The sequence below is a fragment of the Leuciscus leuciscus genome (genome assembly GCF_965113295.1).
Source record: "Leuciscus leuciscus genome assembly, chromosome: 7".
Taxonomy (NCBI): Eukaryota; Metazoa; Chordata; class Actinopteri; order Cypriniformes; family Leuciscidae; genus Leuciscus; species Leuciscus leuciscus.
Window position 1 is genome coordinate 22171018 of NC_138731.1, and position 23066 is coordinate 22194083.

Consider the following 23066-nt stretch of genomic DNA (forward strand, 5'->3'; position numbering starts at 1 on the left):
GTTGCAGAGAAGAAATTATACATTATTCTCATCATCCCTATTATCCGGTGGAAATCATTTTACAAGGCATTATTTGTATTATCTATACGCGCACTTCTCCTTTTCAAATGTAGCTACTGTGCTGTGTTGGCTTCAAACAAAACAATACAAAGGCAACAAAACTGGAGTATACATACGAGAAAAAAAGTAAGTGTTTAATTGTTCAGGGTATCTCATCTCAAAAGTCAAGTGAAGAAAATCGCGGAAATACAATTTAAACTCTGCTGTGCGGCAGTATCTCCCATTCATATATTCGAGTGTAGTGAACTTGGGAAGAATCACTACCAGCGCCGTCCAATTGCGGTCTAGCACAAGATAACAGACATTATTTATCGACCAATCAGCTCTTTGCTTACTGAGTAGTAAAGAATCTTTCTATAAGAAAAACATCCACTCCGTGTTTTGGTTAACCTTTGCATTAAATTGCTATGTAATCAAAATTTATTTTATAAAAGTATGTTTGTGTACGTCTACTATAAACGTATAAATAGTGTACATGCTTTGCTAAAAAGCATTTATCTGTGAGTAGTATTTTTGACGCCCTCTTGCGGATGTTGGTTGGGAATGGAAAGGCTAGTTTCTAAATAAAGCCTCTACGACCGAGACAGGCGTTCATTAACAGAGGTCCGATTTTTGTGTGTGTTTGGGCGCTCAATTTGTATTGTGTTATCTGCAATTTCTCACATAGTGTTACAATTGCAGCGTATATTAAACAACAATGAGTGACGCCGAGAAGGAATTCGTGAAGCGGGTATGTAGTGTTTTTACCATTTTCTCTTTTTGCACGCGCCATGTTTCTTCTAGAAATGGCCTCCATATTGTATGTTAGCCAGCCAGACAGGCTTCATTCATTTTTTTATTTATTTTTTAAGCCGATTATGTACAAATGCAATGACTCGATCGCATTTACTCCTTAACATTTCTTAAAATAACTTTGTAAAATGACGTGGCTACACGTAAAATGGATTTGTACCGAAATCCAAGTATCCAGTTAACGTTACGTTAGCCACCTTCAGTGCTAGCAGACAGACAGCGTGCTTTCATACTAGAAAATGCATTTATCTGCTTTTCAGTGTTTGCTTTTCTCTAGTAAGCCAAATGTTTTACAGTCCTTACTAAGTGTTTTCTCATTGCATGTTTAATTAAACAGATATAACTTGTATGAGTAATATTTTTATGCTAATAATACATGATAGAAGGTCATCCTGAGCCTTAAAGCAAAAAAAATGCAAGTTAGATTCAAAATCACGTGCATTTTTATTTAACAGTAGGCTTGAAATGTATATTGTAAATGTTCTTGTAATATTACAAGAAATGCAAAATTATGTACATTTGTTTTTGCATGAATAAGGCTCAGGATGCATCTGAAATAATCTAATTGTTTGTGTCATAATGGAAATTAAAGCTCACTTTACATTTCTGTTGGTTCATCTATAATGTTTTTCCCACACTAATATATCAATAGGATTCTTGGTTGTAATGTCCAGTGTTTACACATTCTTCATCCTTTTCTTTTTTGTTAAGGTTAAGGTTGGAAGAAGAGAAATCTGGACGAAGTCAAATGTCAAGTTGTTAATGCGAATAATTTGAAGCTGAATTTTCAGTGCATGCTAATATTGCGGAGCAAAAGAAGTTCCCATATAGCATTTATGGGCAGTGAGAGAAATGGGGGAAGAGGAATGAAGTCAGAAATGAAATTGAAACTGAAGAAAGAAGAAGAGATGTGTAATGAAGTTAAGATCAGAAGTTATCTGGGATAAGATCGCAGCGCTAAGTAACTCTTAGTATGTTTGTCCCATGCGTGCATGCATAAATATTCTGTTCATTTTGTATTGCAGTAATAACTATTGTCCTGTAGCATGAGAGATTTACAACTAGTTATTTTCATACATAATTTGATGCATTACATGTCAAACTACAAATTCTTATATTGTAAGTGTATTAAAGTAAATTGCTTTTACACTAGTTCATATGCCTGCGGTGAAAAGGCCATCATCGCTGCATATTATCCTAGTCTAGATTGGTCTCAAACTAATTTATATATATATATATACACATACACACAATTATTAGTTTAACATTCTTAGTATGACCATGTTCTCTGGCTCTTAACGTGATTTGGATGTGGTTGGTTTAGGAGTCCCGTTCGGCCTCTAGGAGCGCAAGTCCTAGAGGATCTGCTAAGTCGGCCAGTCACTCACCGGATCGCTCACCTGCTCAGTCAAAAGAGGGGTCCCACCACACTCGCTCCAAGTCTCGTTCTCGCTCCAGGTCCAAGACTCGGTGAGTATTTCTTGTCTTTTGAGGTATTCTGTTTTCTATTGGTAGGTCAAGAGAGAGCAAACTTTATTTGAATCTATCATACAAGGAAAGCAGTGTTTTACAATAAAAAAAATCATTAACATAAGTAACAAGTAATTCACATGAATGAAAAGGAAAAATGCCATAATCATAATAACATAAAAAAGGGTTAGTACTGTATATTCAAATTGTGGAATTAATTATTAGCCCTCTGCTGTGCTTTTTGACAATCTTTTTTTTTTTTTACTTACATTAGATTATTTAATTTTTTACTTCAGAATGAATTTTTTTTTTTGTGAATTCCCCCCCCCTTTAAAGTCACTTTTACTCCTCGCAGTCAAAATTGGCTAACATAGAAATTAATGTGTAAAAAAACTAAAATGCAGATTTTTTTTTTGTGGGTACAATCTATAAATTAGCTAAAAAAATTAACAATAAATGTTACAATAATTATGATCCATTTGTTTCCACAATTTTATAAACATTACTTGGTATTAGGGATGTGCACGAGAACTTGGATATGACAGCGAATATCAGTAATGAAAAGGATGATCACTGTGAAAATATATATTTTATATATATACCTCAACCACCACCAATGTGCAGCATCCACCTGGATGATGCGACGGTAGCCATATTGCGCCAGAACGCCCACCACACACCAGCTTACTGGTGGAGAGGAGACAGAGTGATGAAGCCAATGAGTATATAGGGATGATTAGGAGGCCATGATGGACAGAGGCCACTGGGCAAATTTGGTTTTTTTTTTTTTGTGGCCACAGAGAGTCAGGACCTCGGTTTAACGTCTCATCCAAAGGACGGTGCTCTTTGACAGTATAGTGTCCCCGTCACTATACTGGGGCGTTAGGACCCACACAGACCACAGGGTGAGCACCCCCCTCTCTAACACCTCTTCCAGCAGAAACCTGGTTTTCCCAGGAGGTCTCCCATCCAGATACTAACCAGGCTCAGCCCTGCTTAGCTTCAGTGGGCAACCAGTCTTGGGCTACAGGGTGACATGGCTGCTGGCTTTAGATGCCCATGTTTCAGCGCGTTTCACTGGAAGAGCACATCCACAACAGGAGTAACAGATTCTGGCTAGTAGCATGTAACTTAATTTAAGTTCACTTGCATTTTGTCCTTTTTTGCTGATGCTAGTTGTAATGTTGCGCTCTTTGTGTATGTAAGGATATCGGATTAATCTCATAGGATATGTCATAGAATGGGTGTTCATTCACTCTTCAGCTTCACTGCATGCAGCTATTTCTTTTAGATGTTTCTTTTTCGAAAACTGATGCATTATTGATAATGTAGCAGTGTTATTTTTCTAATCATATTTTATTTTCATATTTTGATAGACATAATGTCATATTCTTATTTGTCAACATAAATTTTCATAACAGTGGTTTAATTAAAATATTATACCCCGCCCACAAATCGCGAGTACTCATTTTTTGAGACCAACCAGTGCTCGCAAATGAAAAATTGACAAAATGCCCATCCATGCTTGATACCATGCAATTCCATCAAAATATTAAATAAAAAAACACTATTGAACAAAAATATATTACATTGATTTTACTGAAAAATTGCCACTTTTGACTGGAAGGATTACGAGTGTGACTCGTAAATGAGGAGCACCAGAGGGTTAAAAATAATTCACAAAAGCTATTTATTTTACATTAATGTTAATGGATTTGTTTGCCAAAGTTTTTTGTGATGAGGGTGCAGTATTGTTGCTTTTGATTTTGTTCCAAAATTGCATGTCATTTAAAACTGTTGAAATGGCCGTGTGACTCTACAACTGGAATTCACACTGTCACACCTGCTGCTTTCCAGTTACAAGTTGAAATGATATTTGGGCCAGATTAAAAAAATAATAATTCTCTCACCTTGGACTGATTTTATGCACTCTGCAGTTGATCATTTGACGTGTTGGTAGCAACTTGATATATAATGAAATTGAAGCTGGAGGTTCTGGTCTGTCTAAGGAGTTTGAGACAGGACTTATCAGTTGGTAACTTGATAGATTGCATGTCTGTTGCTCTTTTTCACTCAACTCCATCCTTACACAGGTCTCGTTCCCATCGGAGCTCTCGCAGACATTACAGTCGTTCCCGTTCACGCTCCCATTCTCGCCGTAGACGTTCACGCAGCCGGTCATACAGCAGCGAATACCAACGCCGCCGCAGTAGTCACAGTCACTCTCCCATGTCCAACCGTAGGCGACATGTTGGTGACCGGGTGAGACAAAGAGTCAGTTCCATATGTGCCAATTTCTTTACATTTTTTGCATGAGGTTTTTTGTACTGCTGTCTTCTAATCTGTATTGTTATATTTCCCTTTAGGCTAACCCAGACCCAAACTGCTGCCTGGGAGTGTTTGGGCTGAGCCTGTACACCACAGAGAGAGACCTGAGGGAGGTCTTCTCCAAGTATGGCCCTCTGAGTGATGTCTCCATCGTGTATGACCAGCAGTCTCGGCGCTCCAGGGGGTTTGCTTTCGTCTACTTTGAGAACAGAGAAGATTCAAAAGAGGTGAATTCTCCACTTGAATGGATTGTATGGATTTACTTAAAGTGAAAGGCTGTTTTGTTTATACAAGAAATACCACATTTACCGAAATTGCAAATTGACAATTTTATGCAGGTTTTTCCAAATTGTTTGATTCCGAAGGTTAAGTTATTTATATTTTCCTGTGTATTGATTCTAGTATGCTGCATAATTGACAATACTGTGGTTTGTCAGTAGTGAAGTTGCATTATGCAGTTTTTATTGAAGTACTGTACAGAATAGTAGAGATGGGGAGTCGACTCCAAAAGAGTCGATTCCTCGACTCTCACTAGCCCTAGTGTCGGAATCGACTCCAGGTCAGGAATCGACTCCCAGTGTCGAGTGTTTTTTTCAAGTTCAACACAGCAACAGTTCATTATAACGAAAAGATTATAATGAATGTAAAGATACGGAAATTAAAATAAAAAGATAAAGAAATGAGAGGGAAAAAAAAGTAATGCCAGGAAAACAAAGAACAATAATGTATAGATAGATAGGCTACCTTATACGCTGAGTTTTGGTTCATTTATGAGACGCGCTTCAGTTCACTCGCCGGCGCCTACGTGTCGTGATTATCTATTTTCTACTATATTTACTTATTTATTAAATCCTGGATGAAACATTGATTAAAATTAAGATACAATTAATACAAAACGAAATTCACTTTAAAAAAAAGGCTTTGTGCTTTCTGTTTGAGGTCTCAGTGAAAGTTTTAAAGTCGCTTTCAGAGCGGTCATGTCCGTAACAGAGAACTGTCACGTCTTTTGTTTTTTCCTCATAAATGGGAACACGAAAAATAAAATAAAATCAATATTTTATGTTCTGTGGAGAGCCAACCCTTCTTCATCCGGTGGGTATTACTTTTGGTTTGCGCAGTGTAATTCACAGAATTAGGTACAAAAAAATATTTTGCTACCTAAAAGTGAAAGATTTTTTGTGTCCCGTAACGCATGTGTAGCCTAGGCTATTTCCCATTAAATATAAAACGCATACTGATATTTTTCAATATGTATTAAATGCATTTTCTGAGAATTTATATTTCAAGTTTTTACTGCAAATGTCCCGTTTACAACGATGGAATTGCCCAATATTAAATAATTTACCCTCAACTAGTTTTGTGGTGTAGGTCTACGTATTGTAGGCTATAATGTTAACTTCAAAAAAGGTGTGTGTCGCGATTCTGCCTTCTCACCGCGACACAGGTTCGTAGATCTGAGTGTAGCGATTTCGGATTCATATTGCATATTGTTACAGCCCTAATTATTAGAATATAGACATTAAGAGAATAAATTGTTATGCAAGTACTTTTACTTTTAATACTTAAAGTACATTTAAAATCAGGTAGGCTACTTTTTACTTAAGTAGGGTTTTCATTGTGGTACTTCTACTTTTACTAAAGTAAATATGTCTCTGGTTATTTGTACTTTTACTTAAGTACTGAGATTCAGTACTTCCTCCACCACTGGTAATAATATAACTAATATTTTTCAATGTTAAACAAAAAAAGTTAAAAAATAAAGTTAAACATGCTTAAGTTAAAGTTCATAGCTTCACTACATTAAAATTATATAAAATAATATACAAAATAAATAGATAAATACACTGTCTAAAACAAGTCTGCTTTTACAAGTTTAATGATTAATACTAACATATTGCACACTTAAATATGATTTGAAGAAGCTGCGATGTGAAAAGGAGGGGGATTTATAAGGTTTAGTTGATTAAACATTTTAGTATAGGAAACATTTGTATCCTCGCTCTTGACTCCTCAGGAAGCCTCCTCGTTCCTCGCCCCCCTCCCGGTGGAATTAAAGAATTTAGATGTCCTACATGAGAGCGGAGCTCGATCGGTTTCAGGGTCGTAGGACATACGAGCGAGAAACGAGGAAGCATATTGAGACGCACCTTCTGAATCCTGACCCTATTTTAATTCAAAGTAAATGGAGTCGAGGAGTCGATTCCACCGACTCCAAAATTAGGAGTCGGGAGTCGGAGTCGACTCCAAAAAAACCGGAACCGAACACCCCTACAGAATAGTGTTGCACGGTGTACCGATACTTCAAAAGTATCGCGATACTCGGAAATTAAAAACGTCACGATTAGGGATGGGGCCGATCCGATCCAGTATCGGTATCGGGACCGATACCAGCGTAATTCACGTATCGGATTTTCCCGATCCAACCTGCGGAGATATCCGATATCCATGAGTCATGTCTGCGCTTTAACTTTGTCTGCTGAAATGACTCCAAAAGTGATTCCCGCCGGCGAGTCTGCTAGCTGGCTGCAAACTGCGGAATGGATTTCCTGAACGGAGGCGCGGCTCAATGAGACACAGAGTTATGAGACACACCCCCGCTCAGGAAATCCATTCCGCAGATTGTGGCTAGCCAACAACGTCTGCTGTGTGGAAATACTTCACACTGGAAACACCGCAGAGCAAGACAGCAAAATGCAATGTTTGCAAAACAGTAATTCAGTCAGAGCTCTTTGAAGCTCCCTCGTGTCGTACAACACAACGAACGCAATCAAACATTTAAAAAAGCACCACGTTACTGTGCGTTCACACCAAACGCGAATAGCGCGTCAAATTTGCGTCTGCGCGTCTAGTTGGACGCTTGAATATTTTGAATCCATTTGCGCGTCCAGAGTGAAATTGACGCGCATAAAAAGCAAAAGTTTGAAGCGAAATTGATGGGTCTGAGGCAAAATCCGCTTGTCTGTTTGCAAGATGGCTGATTTTGATCGAGCATTCATCGGAGCGAGGATCACCCTTCCTGTGTGTAAAGATGTTTACACTTGCACTTTTCTTATATTTCAACACTCAAGTATTTTACATTTTGGGAATGTAATAAATATTGACATGACAATTAATTTGAAACCCTTATAGTTGCATATTTGTTTTCAGAATGGGATTTTTCCTGTTAACAATATTTCCTGTTTTTCTAGTTGATTAATTTCAGCATCATATAAAATAAACAATAATGATAATAATAATAATAATAATATTAAAGTAAACACAGCTCTGGTATCGGAATAGTATCGGTATCAGCCGATATCCAAATTCAGGTATCGGGATCGGATCGGAAGTGGAAAAATGTGGATCGGTGCATCCCTAGTCACGATACCTAAATTTATCAGTATCGATACTTAAATTTTTTTTTTGAAAAAACGCCTCCCTATGGACGTCTGTGTTTTTTTCCTGACGCACGCAGCAAAGAACCTTCCGCTGTCAGTGTCATGTGACAAAACACTACAGTGAGATGGCTGCATGTGCGAGCACAAGTGGTCCACGACTCGTAGAAAAAGATGACGCGAGGAGTGACATATGGAAGTACGTTGCCTGCCTTGCTCTGTTGCACGGTGCACCGATACTTCAAAAGTAAATAGGAAATGAAAAACGTCACGATTCCTTAATTTATTAGTATCATACTTCTAAGAATGACCACGTTCCAGATTTGTAAGGCCGGCGAGTCGACACACTGGCTGCGTGTCGTGTCCGTTTTTATTTCGGCTCCCATGTTAACTGCCTGCGTGACACACGCGTCTGGGCGCAGCTCGAGACGCGCGGAAAACGCGTGTATGCTATAAATAGAACCGACGCCTATTTTTCACGCGACACGCAAGCCTGTTGGAAGCGTTTCCAGGCAAAATAGAATAGGAAAAGATGTTTCTATGTCATTTTGACACGAATACATATTAATAAATGACATTTTGATGTTTGAAAGTTTTGACATAAATACAATATAAATGTAATTTAAAAAAATATTATCGATTTTCAAATATTGCACCTCTCAATACAGAACGAATTATTCTGTAGCCTATTGTTGTCTTTGCTGCTATATATTTGTTTAACATGAAGTATAGGCCTTCCACAACTCTCTCCCCACATGTCAAATATATCACCAATGAGGCTTATCATATGTTACCAATATTAAACATTGTTTAATATAATCGCTGTTCATATTTTTATTCAAAGTTCATAATCAAGATAAAGCTCTTATGTTTCTTATGATAAATGAGATAATGCTGCTAAATGTATCTTTTTTTTTTTTTCTTGAATGTCATTGCTCTAATTTATTTTTTTTATTTCATATTTCATATTTTGTTCAAATGTTTAATATATCTGCTGTTCATATGTTCATTTATTAGTGTGTTATATGATTAGAATGTTGTCCCGGTTTTAAAATAAAGCACAGCAGTGATATTTGAGAGTGTTTCTCCCTTTTCAGGAAAAGTATCGAAAAAGTATCGAAATCGCAATACTTGACTTGGTATCGGTATCGAAACAATAATTTTGGTATCGTGACAACACTAGTACAGAATGTATTGTTTTCTCCAGCTATTTTATGGCCAGCAATACAGACACCTGCGATTAATGGCCTTAAGCAGAAGGAATATTGAATGCTCAGTATGGGTTAGTCTGGTCTGTTTTGGTTCTAGGCTAAAGAGCGTGCAAATGGTATGGAACTAGACGGCCGCAGAATTCGAGTGGACTACTCTATTACAAAGAGGCCTCACACACCTACTCCTGGAATATATATGGGCAGACCAACATAGTGAGTCTGATTCCTTACTGTCTGTTTAATCTCACTCTTGTCAAATGATTCATCTGAATGTTGTAGATCAGGGGTGCAAAACTCCGCAGGACTGTGGCCCTCTGGGAACTGAGTTTTGCACTACTGTTCTAGATGATAAACACTGATCATTGTGAATATCAATTGATCTCTCTCTCATGAAGAGTTAATCAATGTTGAGCCCAAATAACTTTTTTCCTCATGTGCAGTGGCGGAGGCCCGAGTGTAAGTCGTCGCCGTGATTCCTATGATCGAGGCTACGAGCGTGGATATGATCGTTACGATGACCGTGACTACTACAACAACAACAACAACAACAGGTCATACAGGTGATCCCCTACATTTCAGCTATCTGTGTGATGTGTTTGTAATGACCATTCTTCATGGTACAACACTGAGATTTCCTCTCTGCTGGCCCAGTAGCTCAGATTTGTGCTTACCCGGCTGATATTGTCATTTGTTCTACTACTATAAATGGTTCAGTATGCTACAGTTTGAATGTCACCTCTTTGTTATGAGCTGTAAATGCTGGTGTTTTCATTAAATCCCAGCTTTCTGTTCACAGGAGAAGATCCCCTTCTCCGTACTACAGCCGAGGAGGACCATACAGGTCACGATCACGCTCTCGTTCCTACTCTCCTCGTAAGTACTGCACAATGACAACCACAATAAACCTGAATGAAAGTCCTTTGTATTGTCTACCTGGCTTTATGTTTTGAGTGTTTAATCTCAAAGCAGTGTAAGTGTTCTAGTGATTTGTGACGCATGTGAAGGCAAACAAATCCTTTATATTTGTTTTTACAGGTCATTACTGAAGTGAAGTTCAACTCTTTTCACCATCCCTGAAGACTATGATGACAATGACATTGTTGATGACGTAGATGTTTATTTCTGGTGGCATGAGTTTGGATGTACTTTAAACTCAATCCCTTCGATTTCTTGCCTAAAGGTTTCATGTGTCTTTGACCGGTCTGGACGTTTCAATAGTTGGATGAATATTTTTGCAGTGTTGTTTTTTTCTTTCATTTCTGATCTGATGCAGAATTTATGTTTATTTTATAATATGATAGTGTCCGGCTCACACCTCCTTGTTTTTATGCATTTTAAGATTAGCGGTGGTCTTGCAATAAAATGCTTTATACCTCCCACCTGGTGTGAGTTTATGCTTGAATCACTCAAAACATCAAATATGTATGATTTTATACCTAAAGGATTGGATTTAAATTTGAGAAAAGCTACAAGCCATTGTCTTGGCGTTCAGAATCAGAAAAGGGAGGTGATTTCATTGCGGAGTTATGGACAGCATATTTATGTAATGCATACAAATATTCTCTTGAGGCGTTTGCCTTAAACTGTTGAGAAATTAATAGGTTTATGAATAGGAATGCTAGAACAGCAGTGCCTGAAAGAGCACTGTTCCAATTTAAGTCTAGTTACCTCAGAGAATATATTGTTAATAATAGTATCAACTGAAATTCTTCTCCAGCATGTGTAAAAAAATTAGTTTGGAGTACTTATGGATTTAGCATTCATTTGGACACGGTGTGGGTGTCTGCATTATCTGACCAATCTGGGATTCCCTTCCTGTACCGTACCTGGCTATTGGAGGGATTTGAATCGTCTTTCTGAAGATCTGGAATCAGTGTCACTAACATATTGTGTTTTAAGCACAACAAACTCAGTAACTGTTGTCAATTTGGTTATAGATTATGCTACAGTATTAGTAAAGATAAAGCTGCTCTAAGACACTTGCTATATGGCACTGCTGCATTTGGACACAATCATATTGTTGCAGGGTCTGATTTGGAGATCTGATAAGTGTTGTATGAAACACTGATCGCTGATGTGTAGACATACAGAAAAAAGCAAAAATATACAGGGCTAACAACAATTCAATTCAACATTGCCAGATTGACTTTAAACACTTTTAATGAATGAAATCTAGATATTGCATATTAAATGGTTATCTTTGGGTGTATGTATATACACACACATACATACATACACACACACGGGTACGGCATGATGAAAAGATTTTCCTCAAATATTAGAATCATTTCTGATAGGCGTTTACCAAAATCTACATAAGTGGAATCAATGCATTGCTTTCATATATAACGAGCATGCTCCTCCTAAAACATAATTCCATAAGGTTTCTTCACATTCCTGTTTCTTTTCCATTGACGTGGGCGTTCCCATTTTCCAGCTGCTATTCTCTTTGGAGTCTGTGCTTACGGTTTTACAGCCCTAATTATTAATCGTAGATGAAATTTAGAATCAAACTCGAAAAGTGTAAAGAAATATAAAACAAACGAGTTATTCTCTCAAGGGACCCAGGAAAACGCCCACCAATCCACAACACCCTAAAGATGTCAATCAAGCTGTCAATCACGACTGTAAATGAAAGCAGCCTCTGAGAATAATACACACAGGCTGCATACATTTATTATTAACACAAGCTTAAGGGCTGTATATTACTTGTCACTACAATATACTTACTGACTTGAACAGACATTCTCTTCCTGTAAGTGGATGTAAATTGACCAAACCATCCTGTGTTGCTCATTGAGTCTCATCTTTATGCCTTATCCAATGATTTATGCTGGCAAATTGAACACTAGAAAGTCAATAAACACCTCAAAAGTAATTTTGTGATATTTAAGAGCGGTTTTATTTAGAGGCGGCGCTTGTTGCCAACAGAGTAACGTCGCAACGACACTTTTTTTTTCAATCCCTGTAAAAGAGTTTGAGCAGGAACATAGTTGTGTATATGTAGCAGGGGGGTCCGGCTGCATCTGGGGGGTGACTGCTGATTTTCAGCACATTTATTTTATTTTTTTTCTATTTTATTTAATCCTTGTTTTCCTTACTTCGAGCAATCCATTGCACGCCCGCACACGCCGATATATTTGGACGTTAATATTTTCGTATAGATAGACCATGAACAAACTCTATGTGGGGAATCTGAGTCCTTCGGTGACCGTGGAGGACCTGAAGCAGCTCTTCGGCGAGAGGAAGCTTCCCGTGACCGACCAGGTCCTGCTCAAATCCGGCTATGCCTTCGTGGATTTCCCCGACCAGAACTGGGCGATTAAAGCCATCGAGACTCTGTCCGGTAAGTGCGTTTTTCACATCGCGGAAAGTCACGGTTATATATATCTGGGACTGACACCGTAAAATACTTTCTTGGAAGAGAAAAGAAAAAGTATCGCTCGCGCATCAGCCGCGCGCTGCTCCCAGTTCTTCACGCGAGCGGACCAGTGCGCGAATGAACGCCCGCGAGCTCAATCACACTCGCGCGCGCTTCCAATACGCGATACAAGTTGGATTTATGATATAATTCTTCCAAATGCACGCTCGTTTCGACAAGCCGGGGTACTAAACGCGGGCTATTTCTCAGCCATCGGCCCATAGGAATGTATCGGATGGGTCTGATGCTCGGGTGGTAGGCACATATTATTTTTCAGTTATTTTTTATCTTGATTTTATTGAAAAGAAGCGAGCGAACTGAGCGAGGAGAAGGCGTCACATGCATGTTCCTATGGTGTCCAGGTATGTTTTTACGAGGTGTCTTGAAGGTGGGTGATGGGGGTCTGGAGGAAAGTGCTAATAAACAGGTAGCTGGGGGGGACGGAGGTGAGATGCCAATTTTTGTGCTGCGCCAGGCCACTAACAGATGCACAACACCTCTATATTCTCTTTGCACGCTCGCGAGTCTTAGTGAATGCAACATAAAAGTACACATCCAAGCCTACTTGAAGAAACAGGACAAATTTAGGCAGAAAAGTCTTATCCTTAAACCTCCCATTCTTCAAACTCTCCTCTTTGCTTGTATGTGGTTAGTGGGAGTGGAAAGCATGGCTGCCCCTTCTTTATATCGTATCGGCTCATCAAGCATTTCGCATTAATATCATCAGGCATAATAGGAAATGTGGTTAAGACATTACACCTTACATGTGGACATGATGAAACTCACTTACGTCGCCGACGTACATTTAAAAACTTGCACGTGTGATTGTATCTCACGTCTTTACGTTTCACGCACGGTTGTTTGTTTTACAAATATAATAAAAAAGCTGAAATATATCAGCTGTGTCGATAATGCACTGGAGGATTGTAATTGTGATCATTTGTTCTTTCTTTTTTTTTTTTGCTCGCAGGGAAAGTTGAATTACATGGGAAAGTGATCGAGGTCGACTACTCAGTTCCTAAAAAACTAAGGTAATAATTTGACTTTATTTATATTCTTTTGCAATGCAAAGCATGAAGTCTGCTATATTTGGAAGTTGGTGGTGAAGCTGTGATGTGTATGGCGAAATTGAAATTTAATTTGAGATGCTTTTTGTATGATATATTTTCTCCTCAAGTAACCTATTTACTACTATTTTTTTCTTGCCTGTTTATATTATCTTAATTAATATATTTCTTGGCAGGGTTAATGAGCTTGTGATTTTTTTGCATTTCATTTTAAGCACTATTTGTGACTATCACACTTGACTCAAACAATATACGCTGTCTTTAAGTGCTTTGACTGTAAAGCACTCTCTTGAATGTATGCCAGGCATAAAAAAAAAGAAATATTGATATTTGGTGTTTCTTTGCATTATCTAGCACAGACTGCTATCATTTCCCCCCTCATAAAAAGCTTAAAAACACCGTGTTTTAGGCTATGTGCGATATATCCAGGGTGAGAATGCAAACATGGCAATGAAATTATAACCAACACATAACTGAAATCAGAAATTACGCCCTTTTTTCTGATGCTTGAATTGTACTATAGCAAGATCCTTGTGCATGACCTCATGGCGCGTGTTTAGGCCCTTCCGTGGCCCACGTGATTTCCCCTATAGGCCCGCGCGTGTGTTCCACGGGAGGGCGGCATAGAAATGGCTAGAACAGCTCACAACCTTGAGATTTAGGGCTTATGTAAAATTACATGTAGCCTACAGACTTTAAGTTTACATCAAATGCAGGCTTGTTGCGGCGTTTTCTCGTCAGACAAGTCGTCAAACACAACGTTTAAATCGAAAAATAAGTATTGCTGTAGTGTGAGTGAGTTATTTCGTAAACAACAATCATACTGGTATCTGGCGCTTCATAGGCATGTAAATTCGGGGTGTGTGTTGCATAAAGTGCGCAGTCAAGATGCACAGTCTTTGATTTGGAAGAGTCGGCCATGCTGCTGCTAGACTCAACCTAACATGACTGAAAGCAGCATGCACGAGCAGAACGTGTGTGTGTGTGTGTGAAGCTCGTTCTGGAACGTTTCACGTAGTTCTAGAGTGCTTCTAGAGTCCGAGGCGTAATCTGAAGCGAACTGGAGCAGCTCAAGTTACATATGAGCGATATCTGGACATATTTATGTCGGGATATAATCCTCACACACAAGGCGCATGCGTTTTAGGTTCATTAGTCTCCCATGCCCAGTGATTGTAGGTATTTCAGTTATTATTTACGTAAGTGTTCATTTTAGTTCGTACGTATTGAGTAATGCTAATAAATACATTACGCACGTGACGTAGTTATTCAGTGGAGGTGGAGCAGCACATACGTTTGCTGTTGCTGTTGTGATTTGTATTAACTTGGATAGTGTAATAATGAGACGTGTGATATCAATATTTCACTGAAAAATGTGTGCTTATCAACAGATGTTGTTTTAATATACATGTATCATTTTTATATTCATACTCTGGTTAAATACCTTATGATAGCCTACTTGTTAAAAGTACATTTTATGATGAGTGAGTTTTCATGTCAGTGGAATTTTTCATTAGGCCTTAAAGAAAGTGGCATTTTGGAGTATGAGTCAATATTTTACATAGGCCTAAACATTATTATTATTATTCAGATTTTTCATACCCTGACTTGCTTGTTTACAGAATTGTTGGCTTAATAACTAGTTTTGTTGTTTGGCAATTGTTTTACATTGGGATGCTTTTTTTTTTTCCTTCTGGAAGATTTTTCAAAAAAGATAAACACTAAATAATTTTTTTGTTTACTAAACTGGCTTCTCTTAGAAGAGACTAAAATGATAAAACTAAATCAAAGAGTCTAAATTAGCCTAAATAAATGAATTTTGTTATTGGATTTGTTTATTATGGTATATTGCATTTGCTGAACAGACTTTACAATTTACAGAAATAATTAAAAGTAAACATGCTTTTTACAGGGTTGAATTCTTTGTGAAATATTTTAAGCAGTTATATTATGTCTGTTTTTTAAATTAAATTATATTACATGTATGTGCAATTTAATATAGCATGTACAGCAATGTTAAAATATTTTCACGTAGCATATGGTGAAATAGATAGACAAATTACATTTCAAATGAGTATTGTTTTTGCCATATTGCCATATTGATCTGTAAGTGACTAACTATTGTTTGATTGTATTCCAGTGATCCACTGTTTTCAGTGGCCCATTGCTTTTTTATTTTTTTCACGAATCAAGCTGTAAAACAAGTCAGACCAGGATTTTAACTTTTATCTTTTACCTGAATGTAGAGTCAGCTTTCTCTAAACATTATATATAATTTTAATAATTCAATCTAAAAAAATAGATTTGTGAGAATTATCAGTTTATTTTCTCAGTGTGTACAATGGTCTAACCTGAATAATCAGAATGAACATTTTTAAGATATAATTATTTAAAATGATATTTTTGGGAATTGGTTTTGGATATCTATTTAGATCAGAAATGTTCCAGTAATTTTTTCCTGTGTATTTTGTGAAAGATCTATTGCAGTGGTTTTGTTGGTTTACAAAATCTTTTGGAATAGCAGCTGTGCTTTCCATTGATGTATGTTACTTTTGGATTGTTAAATTTGTGGCTTGCAGTAAGCAGTGCTTTCAGGATTCTCCCTGTTTTCCTGTGATGTTTTATTTTGGAGTGGAGTCCTGTATTTGCAGTAAGGGAGTGGAAGCATGAGAAGATATAGGGAAGAGCAGAGCTGCACTTATGCAACAGATAACATTTAATGCTGTAAAAAGTTCAAATGTTCCTCCAGGGCTACTAAAATATTGTTTTTGTATGTCATTTGAATCTGTTTTAAATGACACATTTTACAGTGCATTGATAATGTTTTAAAATGATCTGAAATGTGTCCAAAATATATAGATTCACATCAATGTGCTCACAGTTTAACTATAAATGTATAGCTTGTTTTATGGCTGTGCAATTAGTTGTTAGCTAACAGTAATTAACCAGATATATCTTTAATTCATGCTCTGTTATTGAAGTGTCTGTTTTTGTGAATTTATTAAACAATCTGTTTTTTCAACCACCAGGGAAGGTTTAGACATATTTCCTATTTTCATTTGTCATATCTTGATGCTGTGCTTGTGTGGTGGCAAGTCTTATGTTTTAATTATCTAGTTTGTTAGGAATGATTCTTTTTTATTTTTATTGATCTGATAAAATGGTTGTTATTTAGCCAAATGAGTTTAAATCTTGCTGTACAAACATTCATATTTAAATTCTAGTGTATTATTTAACTGACACAAATTGATTATAGAAAATATGGTTAAATTAAAAAATAATAATGCATTTAATTTAGTTGTTAATGGTTTTTAAATTGAGTGAAATTGTTACTTTATTATAATGATGCTCTGTAAGGTTTCCATGATTATAGTTCTTACAATCAAATAATTTGTTCGGTAAGTGTTTTTAATCTGTTGATCATGATTTTATTGGCTTGAAAGGTAGTTTAAATAAAAAAATTGTTACCCCCTATTCTTTAATTCCCAATAAACCTGCTTATCTGTTTTCAGTTTAAATATTTAGTTATCTTACATTTATTTGAGAATGTCTGTAAAAGGATAGACTGTAGATTTGATGGCTATATCCGGATGGCTAAAAATGATCCACCCAGTTCAAATGATTTTTCTCCATTTGTTCATGAGTTGAAGAGATTGAGATGATGAAGGCTAAGAACAGAACTGTAAAGTGGAAGCTGGAAAAGTGGGTTATGAAGTTGAACTCTCAATAGAGAACTAGTCACAAAGCCCAGGGGCATTAGGATCTCAGAGATGAGGTTGATTCAGTAATACCCTTTCCCCCCTATCACAGCTTCATTTATTGTCACTTTATATTGCAAACAAATGACCTGTAATACATCATGGAGTATTTGTGCAAAATCATAAAAGATCATTAAAACGACTCATGCTTGCTTGATTGTTTCTTTTCTAAGAGTAGTATGCAACGAATGTTATACTAAAATTCATATTCGTTTCAGTTTTGAATGAATACTTCAGGTACTTTTAGGTTTACGGCATCAGTCCTGACATAATTTGTTTTCATAAACGCATCAGTAATCATTTTTAAACTCTCTGTGAATTCATTGCCTCGTCTTCTTTCACACGTTCAAAATGTGTCGGTAAGAACGTGCTCAAATAGAATATCAAATGATTTGTTCTCTGTGAACCTTTGCAGAGGTTTACAACAGGCACTTAAAAATCCCCATATTGGTTTGTCAGTATCTTACCTTAGGAAAGCAACCGGGAATTATTCATTTTGTTACTCTAAATCTTTTAAGCCTAAACAAGATATTATAGAAAAAGAGGTTTCCCTATTGTGGGTGTTATGTGATGTGCAGCTCCTTTCATGGAGCTCAGCAAATCTATTTTACCATTCAGTGTTTGTTATTGAACTGTTACTGTACTTTGTTGTCTTCTAAGCGCTCTGTAACCTCGCCTCCCTTGAGATTAAAATACTGTAACGCATATTTCCTCGTTTGTTAATCCCTTTATCGTTATAAAGGGGGCAGAGGAAAGAAAGGGATTCTATCATAAAGAATGTGAGAAAGATTGTCGTAGAAGCTTTTATGCTGTAATCTCCCCTGAAGCAGCTTTGGCTGCTCTCTTCACTCGCTCTTATCAAGTGTTTGTTTGTAGACTAGTGGGCTAATGATGATGTTTCTCATTTGCTAAGTATTATTAAAGAGAGGGCCTGTTTTGAGTTTGTGCCATTGTTGAGCCTGTAAACAGGTGTAATGTTTTATTTTGTTCAGTGGAGAGGATTCTGTCCTTCAAGTGGCAAAGGGCTGAAAGTTAATGGTTTTGTTGCTCATTTGCTAGCTGGCTTATTTGTTGTCATTTGTATGTTTATTTTAGCAGATTATTGTGTGTAATTGTCCATATGGTGACAGGAAGTACATGAAAGGTGTGGGACTATAATCTCAAACTGTACTCTGACTCTGTTCCTGTACGTGTCTGTCTGGTCTGTCTGTATGTTTCACTGCGATGAGGAAAAAGGCTTCAGTGTGACGGGGTTATTATGAAATGGACACGATTGAAAGAAATTGCTATAAATTTGCATGAATTAAGATGTAAAGTCTATTTTCGAAAAGCACATTATTTTGAACGATATATTTAAAAAAATATCATAATAACTCAATCTTCTGGTGAAATGACAGACTTCTCTCTGCTGATGTATGCCGGACTTCTCTCATCATTTAGTCCTTTTAAACTCTGTCTCTTTCTCACTATCAACTACAGCTTGCATTCAGATCTGCCTCCATTCAATCAACAACTGATGGATAGAACCAAGTCCCTGCCCGACATTTTCTTTTTCGATAATGTGTTTCACTTAGATGTACACCACAATGAAACAAGATCTGTCCATTATATCTGCTTCTTTATCCTGTATTCACAAAAAAAAAAAAAAAAACGGAAATTCTAACACAAATTGTGGTTAGATGTTCCCTATCCTTTCTGATAATGTAAACAATTTCCAGTACAAATATAAAATGATCATAAGGTTGTTTGTTGTTGTCAAGCATGCGTAAACTAATACTGTTTCTGTTACGTTATTTACAAAAATCTTGGATAAAAAGCTTTCGAACCAGTACTAAAATCGGAGGTCTCGTTTTATATCCACTAATATTTCTCCATTAGATGCACATCAACTGTAGCCTTGGCTTGAGGGAAGCCTACGTTTGCAGAAGAGGACTGTGGGATATCTCAGCTGAGCAGGGTGCTGCTGAGCGGCCGCAGCGTGAGCGTTCATGGCGCAGTGGCACTGCTTTGGGGTTTGTCATGCTCTTGGGTGGCATGGCGGGCGGGGGAAACGGGCAGCTGAGATCCCAGCAGGTGCCACGTCTTGCACTTTGCTCACTCTGACTGAACGCTGTGTGAGTGTGTGTGTTGGAGCAGTTGTTCGCCCCCAGTGTCAGGCTTGGTCAGGACCATCTGTCCAGTACAACCTCTTCTTCTAATCTCCATTCATGGTTGTGCTACTACGAAGCTTCATTTGTTGTCCTCTGGCGATGCCAGTCTGCTGAACTCGATGGCATATATCTTGTCCTTCTGTGCAACTGTCACAAGAAATATGTGTAATATAGAAGGAGCTGTAAATATTTCATTGCAGCTGCATCAAGGGCACGCTGCCTCATCTTACAGCATTCAGAACAGAAGAGTGTGCGCCATACCCTTACAGGGAGCTTTTCCTTACCCAGCGGTGTTTGCAAATATTATCAGTTCTCCAACTGTTCTGTTCTCCCAACAGTGAGAATAATCCTATGGTTACTATGGCAACCGAATAGGAGTATTTCTTTCTTTTTTCTTGAGAGGTCAAAGATGGATGGATCAGATCCTGCATTATACATTGCATTTTGTAAAAGTGCCCGAAGGAAATTTGATTGCTCAGAGGTTGTTCAGTTATGTTTTATTTAAATATCAGCTTTTTGTCTCTGAAGGTTCTGCTAAAACTCCCTAGGAGGAATCAAAACTTACAAATAAGACAACTGTTGACAAATCACAAGAGTGTAGAATTTCAATGGGTCATGGGTTTGATTCCCAGGGAATGCATGGGCCGATAAAATGTGTGCCTTGAATGCAATGTAAGTTGCTTTGGATAAAAACACCAAATGCATACATGTACAAATCAAATCAAATGTTAAATGGGACTAATTTTTGTCCACATCTGCTCATTTATGTCTTCTGTACTGAGCATGTTTGTTTTAGTTTTGAAATAAATTCATTTAGATATTTGTTTGGCATAAACTCAACAAAAGTTAGAGTGATACAACTGTCCGGAGATCATAATGAAAAAAAAGGCTCATTTAATGAGCAACATTGTTTGGCATAATCTTTTATTATTTATTAGAAAAAAATATTTTAATTAAACTGCTTCGCTGCAACAGTTGCCCGCCAAATCGAAGTCATGTGTTGAAAATAAAGAAAAAGATGTGCGACTTCACATGTCATGTATTGAAGGCATTCAAAGGAAACAAGTTTACTTTATGGTCCCAGCACATTACATTTTTAGAGTCATTAAATTTAAACTTAAACCAACATGAACTTCGCACATGCTTAACTCGATTTTTAAGACTTTCACTTAGACACTCTTATATACCATTGACCCCAAATGAATGTAGAAAACACATCTGAAATAATTGGCAAATCTGAGCACAGTTTGTGTCAAATGATTGAGATCTTTTTTTAAAGACTTGGTTGAGATACCAGGATCTTTTTCTCAGAAGAAAAGAGAAATAGAATGTGTAAGTATAAGTCTATATACTTACACATACTGTCTCCATTTGCTCTCCATTTAATCTCATTGCTCTCTAGGAGAAACAGTTGTATTATTACATGGATGTTATTTGTGATTTTTCTTGCCAGTGTTATAAATTCTATTATTCAGAAAGATTGTGGATTTTGGATTGTCACTTGTTAAATTTCATGATGCGTTTTCATCCTTTTAAAACTTGCTAATATTGAAATTGTCACTGTCCATCCCTCGTGATCCATCTGCATTTGGCATTTAAAGCACAATGTGTCTGGTGTTTGAGGGATCTTCCCCTACGTAACTGTGAAACTTTGCCAGTGAGATTTTTATTCATGAATCCCACTCGTGCATCGGCCATTTACATTTTGTCTCTCCATATGTATGATTGAGAGGGCATCAACAACATGTCCTCAGAAACCTCTGAGCACCCACCAGCTCCCTGTCCACAACTCTGAGTATTGTTTTGCTCAGTTTGATGATTAGTTATGAATGTCCTGTGTCAGTGGACTAGAATGATGGAGGGATCACATCCATCCACAGGCCTTGAGAACATTACTAATGAGTTTTGATGGAATTTGAATGATTAATTCAGCGTGTCTGTGAAATGGGGGCTTTATTTGATGGACCTTTGATGGTCCTGGAATTTTTTTTTTATACATAATGTATATACGCTGCTGTTAGATAATTTTTTTTGGGATATATCTACCAAAGAGGGTTTGTTATACCTTGAGAAATCTGTTTGCGTGTCCATTCATCGCAGTGGCAGTTATTTTACATTATAAGGTACACCTTATAATGTAAAAGTAATGTAATGTAAATGTTATATGCTAGCCTACCGTTTAAAGGTTTGGGGTCGGAGTTTGTAAATGTAATGTATCGTGAAACATTATTACAGTTTTATTTTCTATTGTTTTCTAACTGTTTATAGAAAACAATATTGCAAAGCTGAATTTTCAGCATCATTGCTTCAGTCTTCAGTGTCACATGATCCTTCAGAAATCATTTTCATATGCTGATTTGATGCTCAAGAAACATTTCTAATTGTAAACAATTTTGTGCTTTTTTTTAGGATTATTTGATGAATGGAAAGATTTCTATTTGAAATATAAATCTGTTTGAAACGTAAATGTCTTTACTGTCACTCTTGATCAATTTAATGTGCCCTTTCGGAATAAAACTAATACCCAAATATACTAATTATAACAAACAGATTTTTATTGATTAAAAGTTATTAAATGAAAAACATTTTGCATTGTATAAAGAAAGGCACTTCTGTTACAGCAGGTAGATATTAAAATATGCTGTAATGAAGCAGAAGTCTGCTCTTTGCTTATTATTTTATCTGCATCTTGCATCTGCATCTTGCATTGCATCTGCTCTTATTGCATATTAAATATTATTGTTAGCAATATGGCAACAAAAAGCGTTATCAAATGTTAGGCATCATCATACAACCTCACACTTGGTATACTAGTCAATTGATGTCAACATTTTGTTCCCTGCAAAATGAAAAGTGATATGTAATCACTGCTGTTGATGTAAAAATTCATTGAGTCATATTAGGAGAACCATTAGCTGTTGTCTACGGGTCTCTGAGAGTCGCTGACAGAGGGCAGTGTTTCAGAGGTGACAAACAGTCTACCTGCTACAGTATGGGCTTGTGGCATACGTAAAGGCATTAGTAAGCCAAGAAGCTCAGTCAAGTGCACAGAAGGCCTCTATGCCCTGTGGTCTACTTATAGATAGTCTGTTGTGGATGCAGTTTGACAACGGACGAAACAATGTAGCCACGTCTTTCACTTGCACCATTTTTGGACAGTGTGTCTTTGTCACCCTCTTACTGAGGGAAACGCCTCTGCCTCAGCCTTCATTGTGGGAATCGGTGAATGAGTACATTGAATGAAACTCTCCCTGATAAATATTTAGCCTGTTTGAGACAGACTCTGCAGGCCAGGCACAGAGAAAGAACCCCTTGAAATCATCATGCTAGCGAGAGGCAGTTTGCGATCATTGGTAGATTTAACAGGCTCATCATAAATCTTCTTTAAGCAGGCTCATCATCCTGACACTACCCTGAGACCCTAAAGAATCCGTT

The 23066-nt window shown here is 37.2% G+C and overlaps 2 protein-coding genes across 5 annotated transcripts in view; both read left to right on the top strand.

The window, feature by feature from the left end:
* Nucleotides 1-602: 602 nt before the first annotated feature.
* Nucleotides 603-10614, top strand: tra2b (transformer 2 beta homolog). Of its 3 annotated transcripts, none has more exons than XM_082175691.1 (8): nt 603-790; nt 2177-2322; nt 4416-4596; nt 4689-4877; nt 9333-9448; nt 9676-9795; nt 10032-10108; nt 10271-10614. In XM_082175691.1, exons 1-8 carry the CDS (start codon nt 758-760, stop codon nt 10279-10281), a joined length of 873 nt encoding a protein of 290 aa, XP_082031817.1. In that variant the 5' UTR covers nt 603-757; the 3' UTR covers nt 10282-10614. The 3 variants fall into 3 exon arrangements, with proteins under 3 accessions (XP_082031817.1, XP_082031818.1, XP_082031819.1); XM_082175692.1 differs by having other exon boundaries at nt 9676-9786; XM_082175693.1 differs by having other exon boundaries at nt 604-790; nt 4416-4584.
* Nucleotides 10615-12150: 1536 nt separating this feature from the next.
* Nucleotides 12151-23066, top strand: part of igf2bp2a (insulin-like growth factor 2 mRNA binding protein 2a) — a 69291-nt gene continuing 58375 nt past the window's right edge. Inside the window, exons 1-2 of one of the 2 annotated variants that reach the window (XM_082175673.1) lie at nt 12151-12581; nt 13627-13687. In XM_082175673.1, the coding sequence (XP_082031799.1) occupies nt 12407-12581; nt 13627-13687 (236 nt within the window). In that variant the 5' untranslated portion in view covers nt 12151-12406. Of the gene's footprint in view, nt 12582-12631; nt 13019-13626; nt 13688-23066 lie in introns of those variants that run through there. The other variant, XM_082175674.1, reaches the window with a different exon arrangement.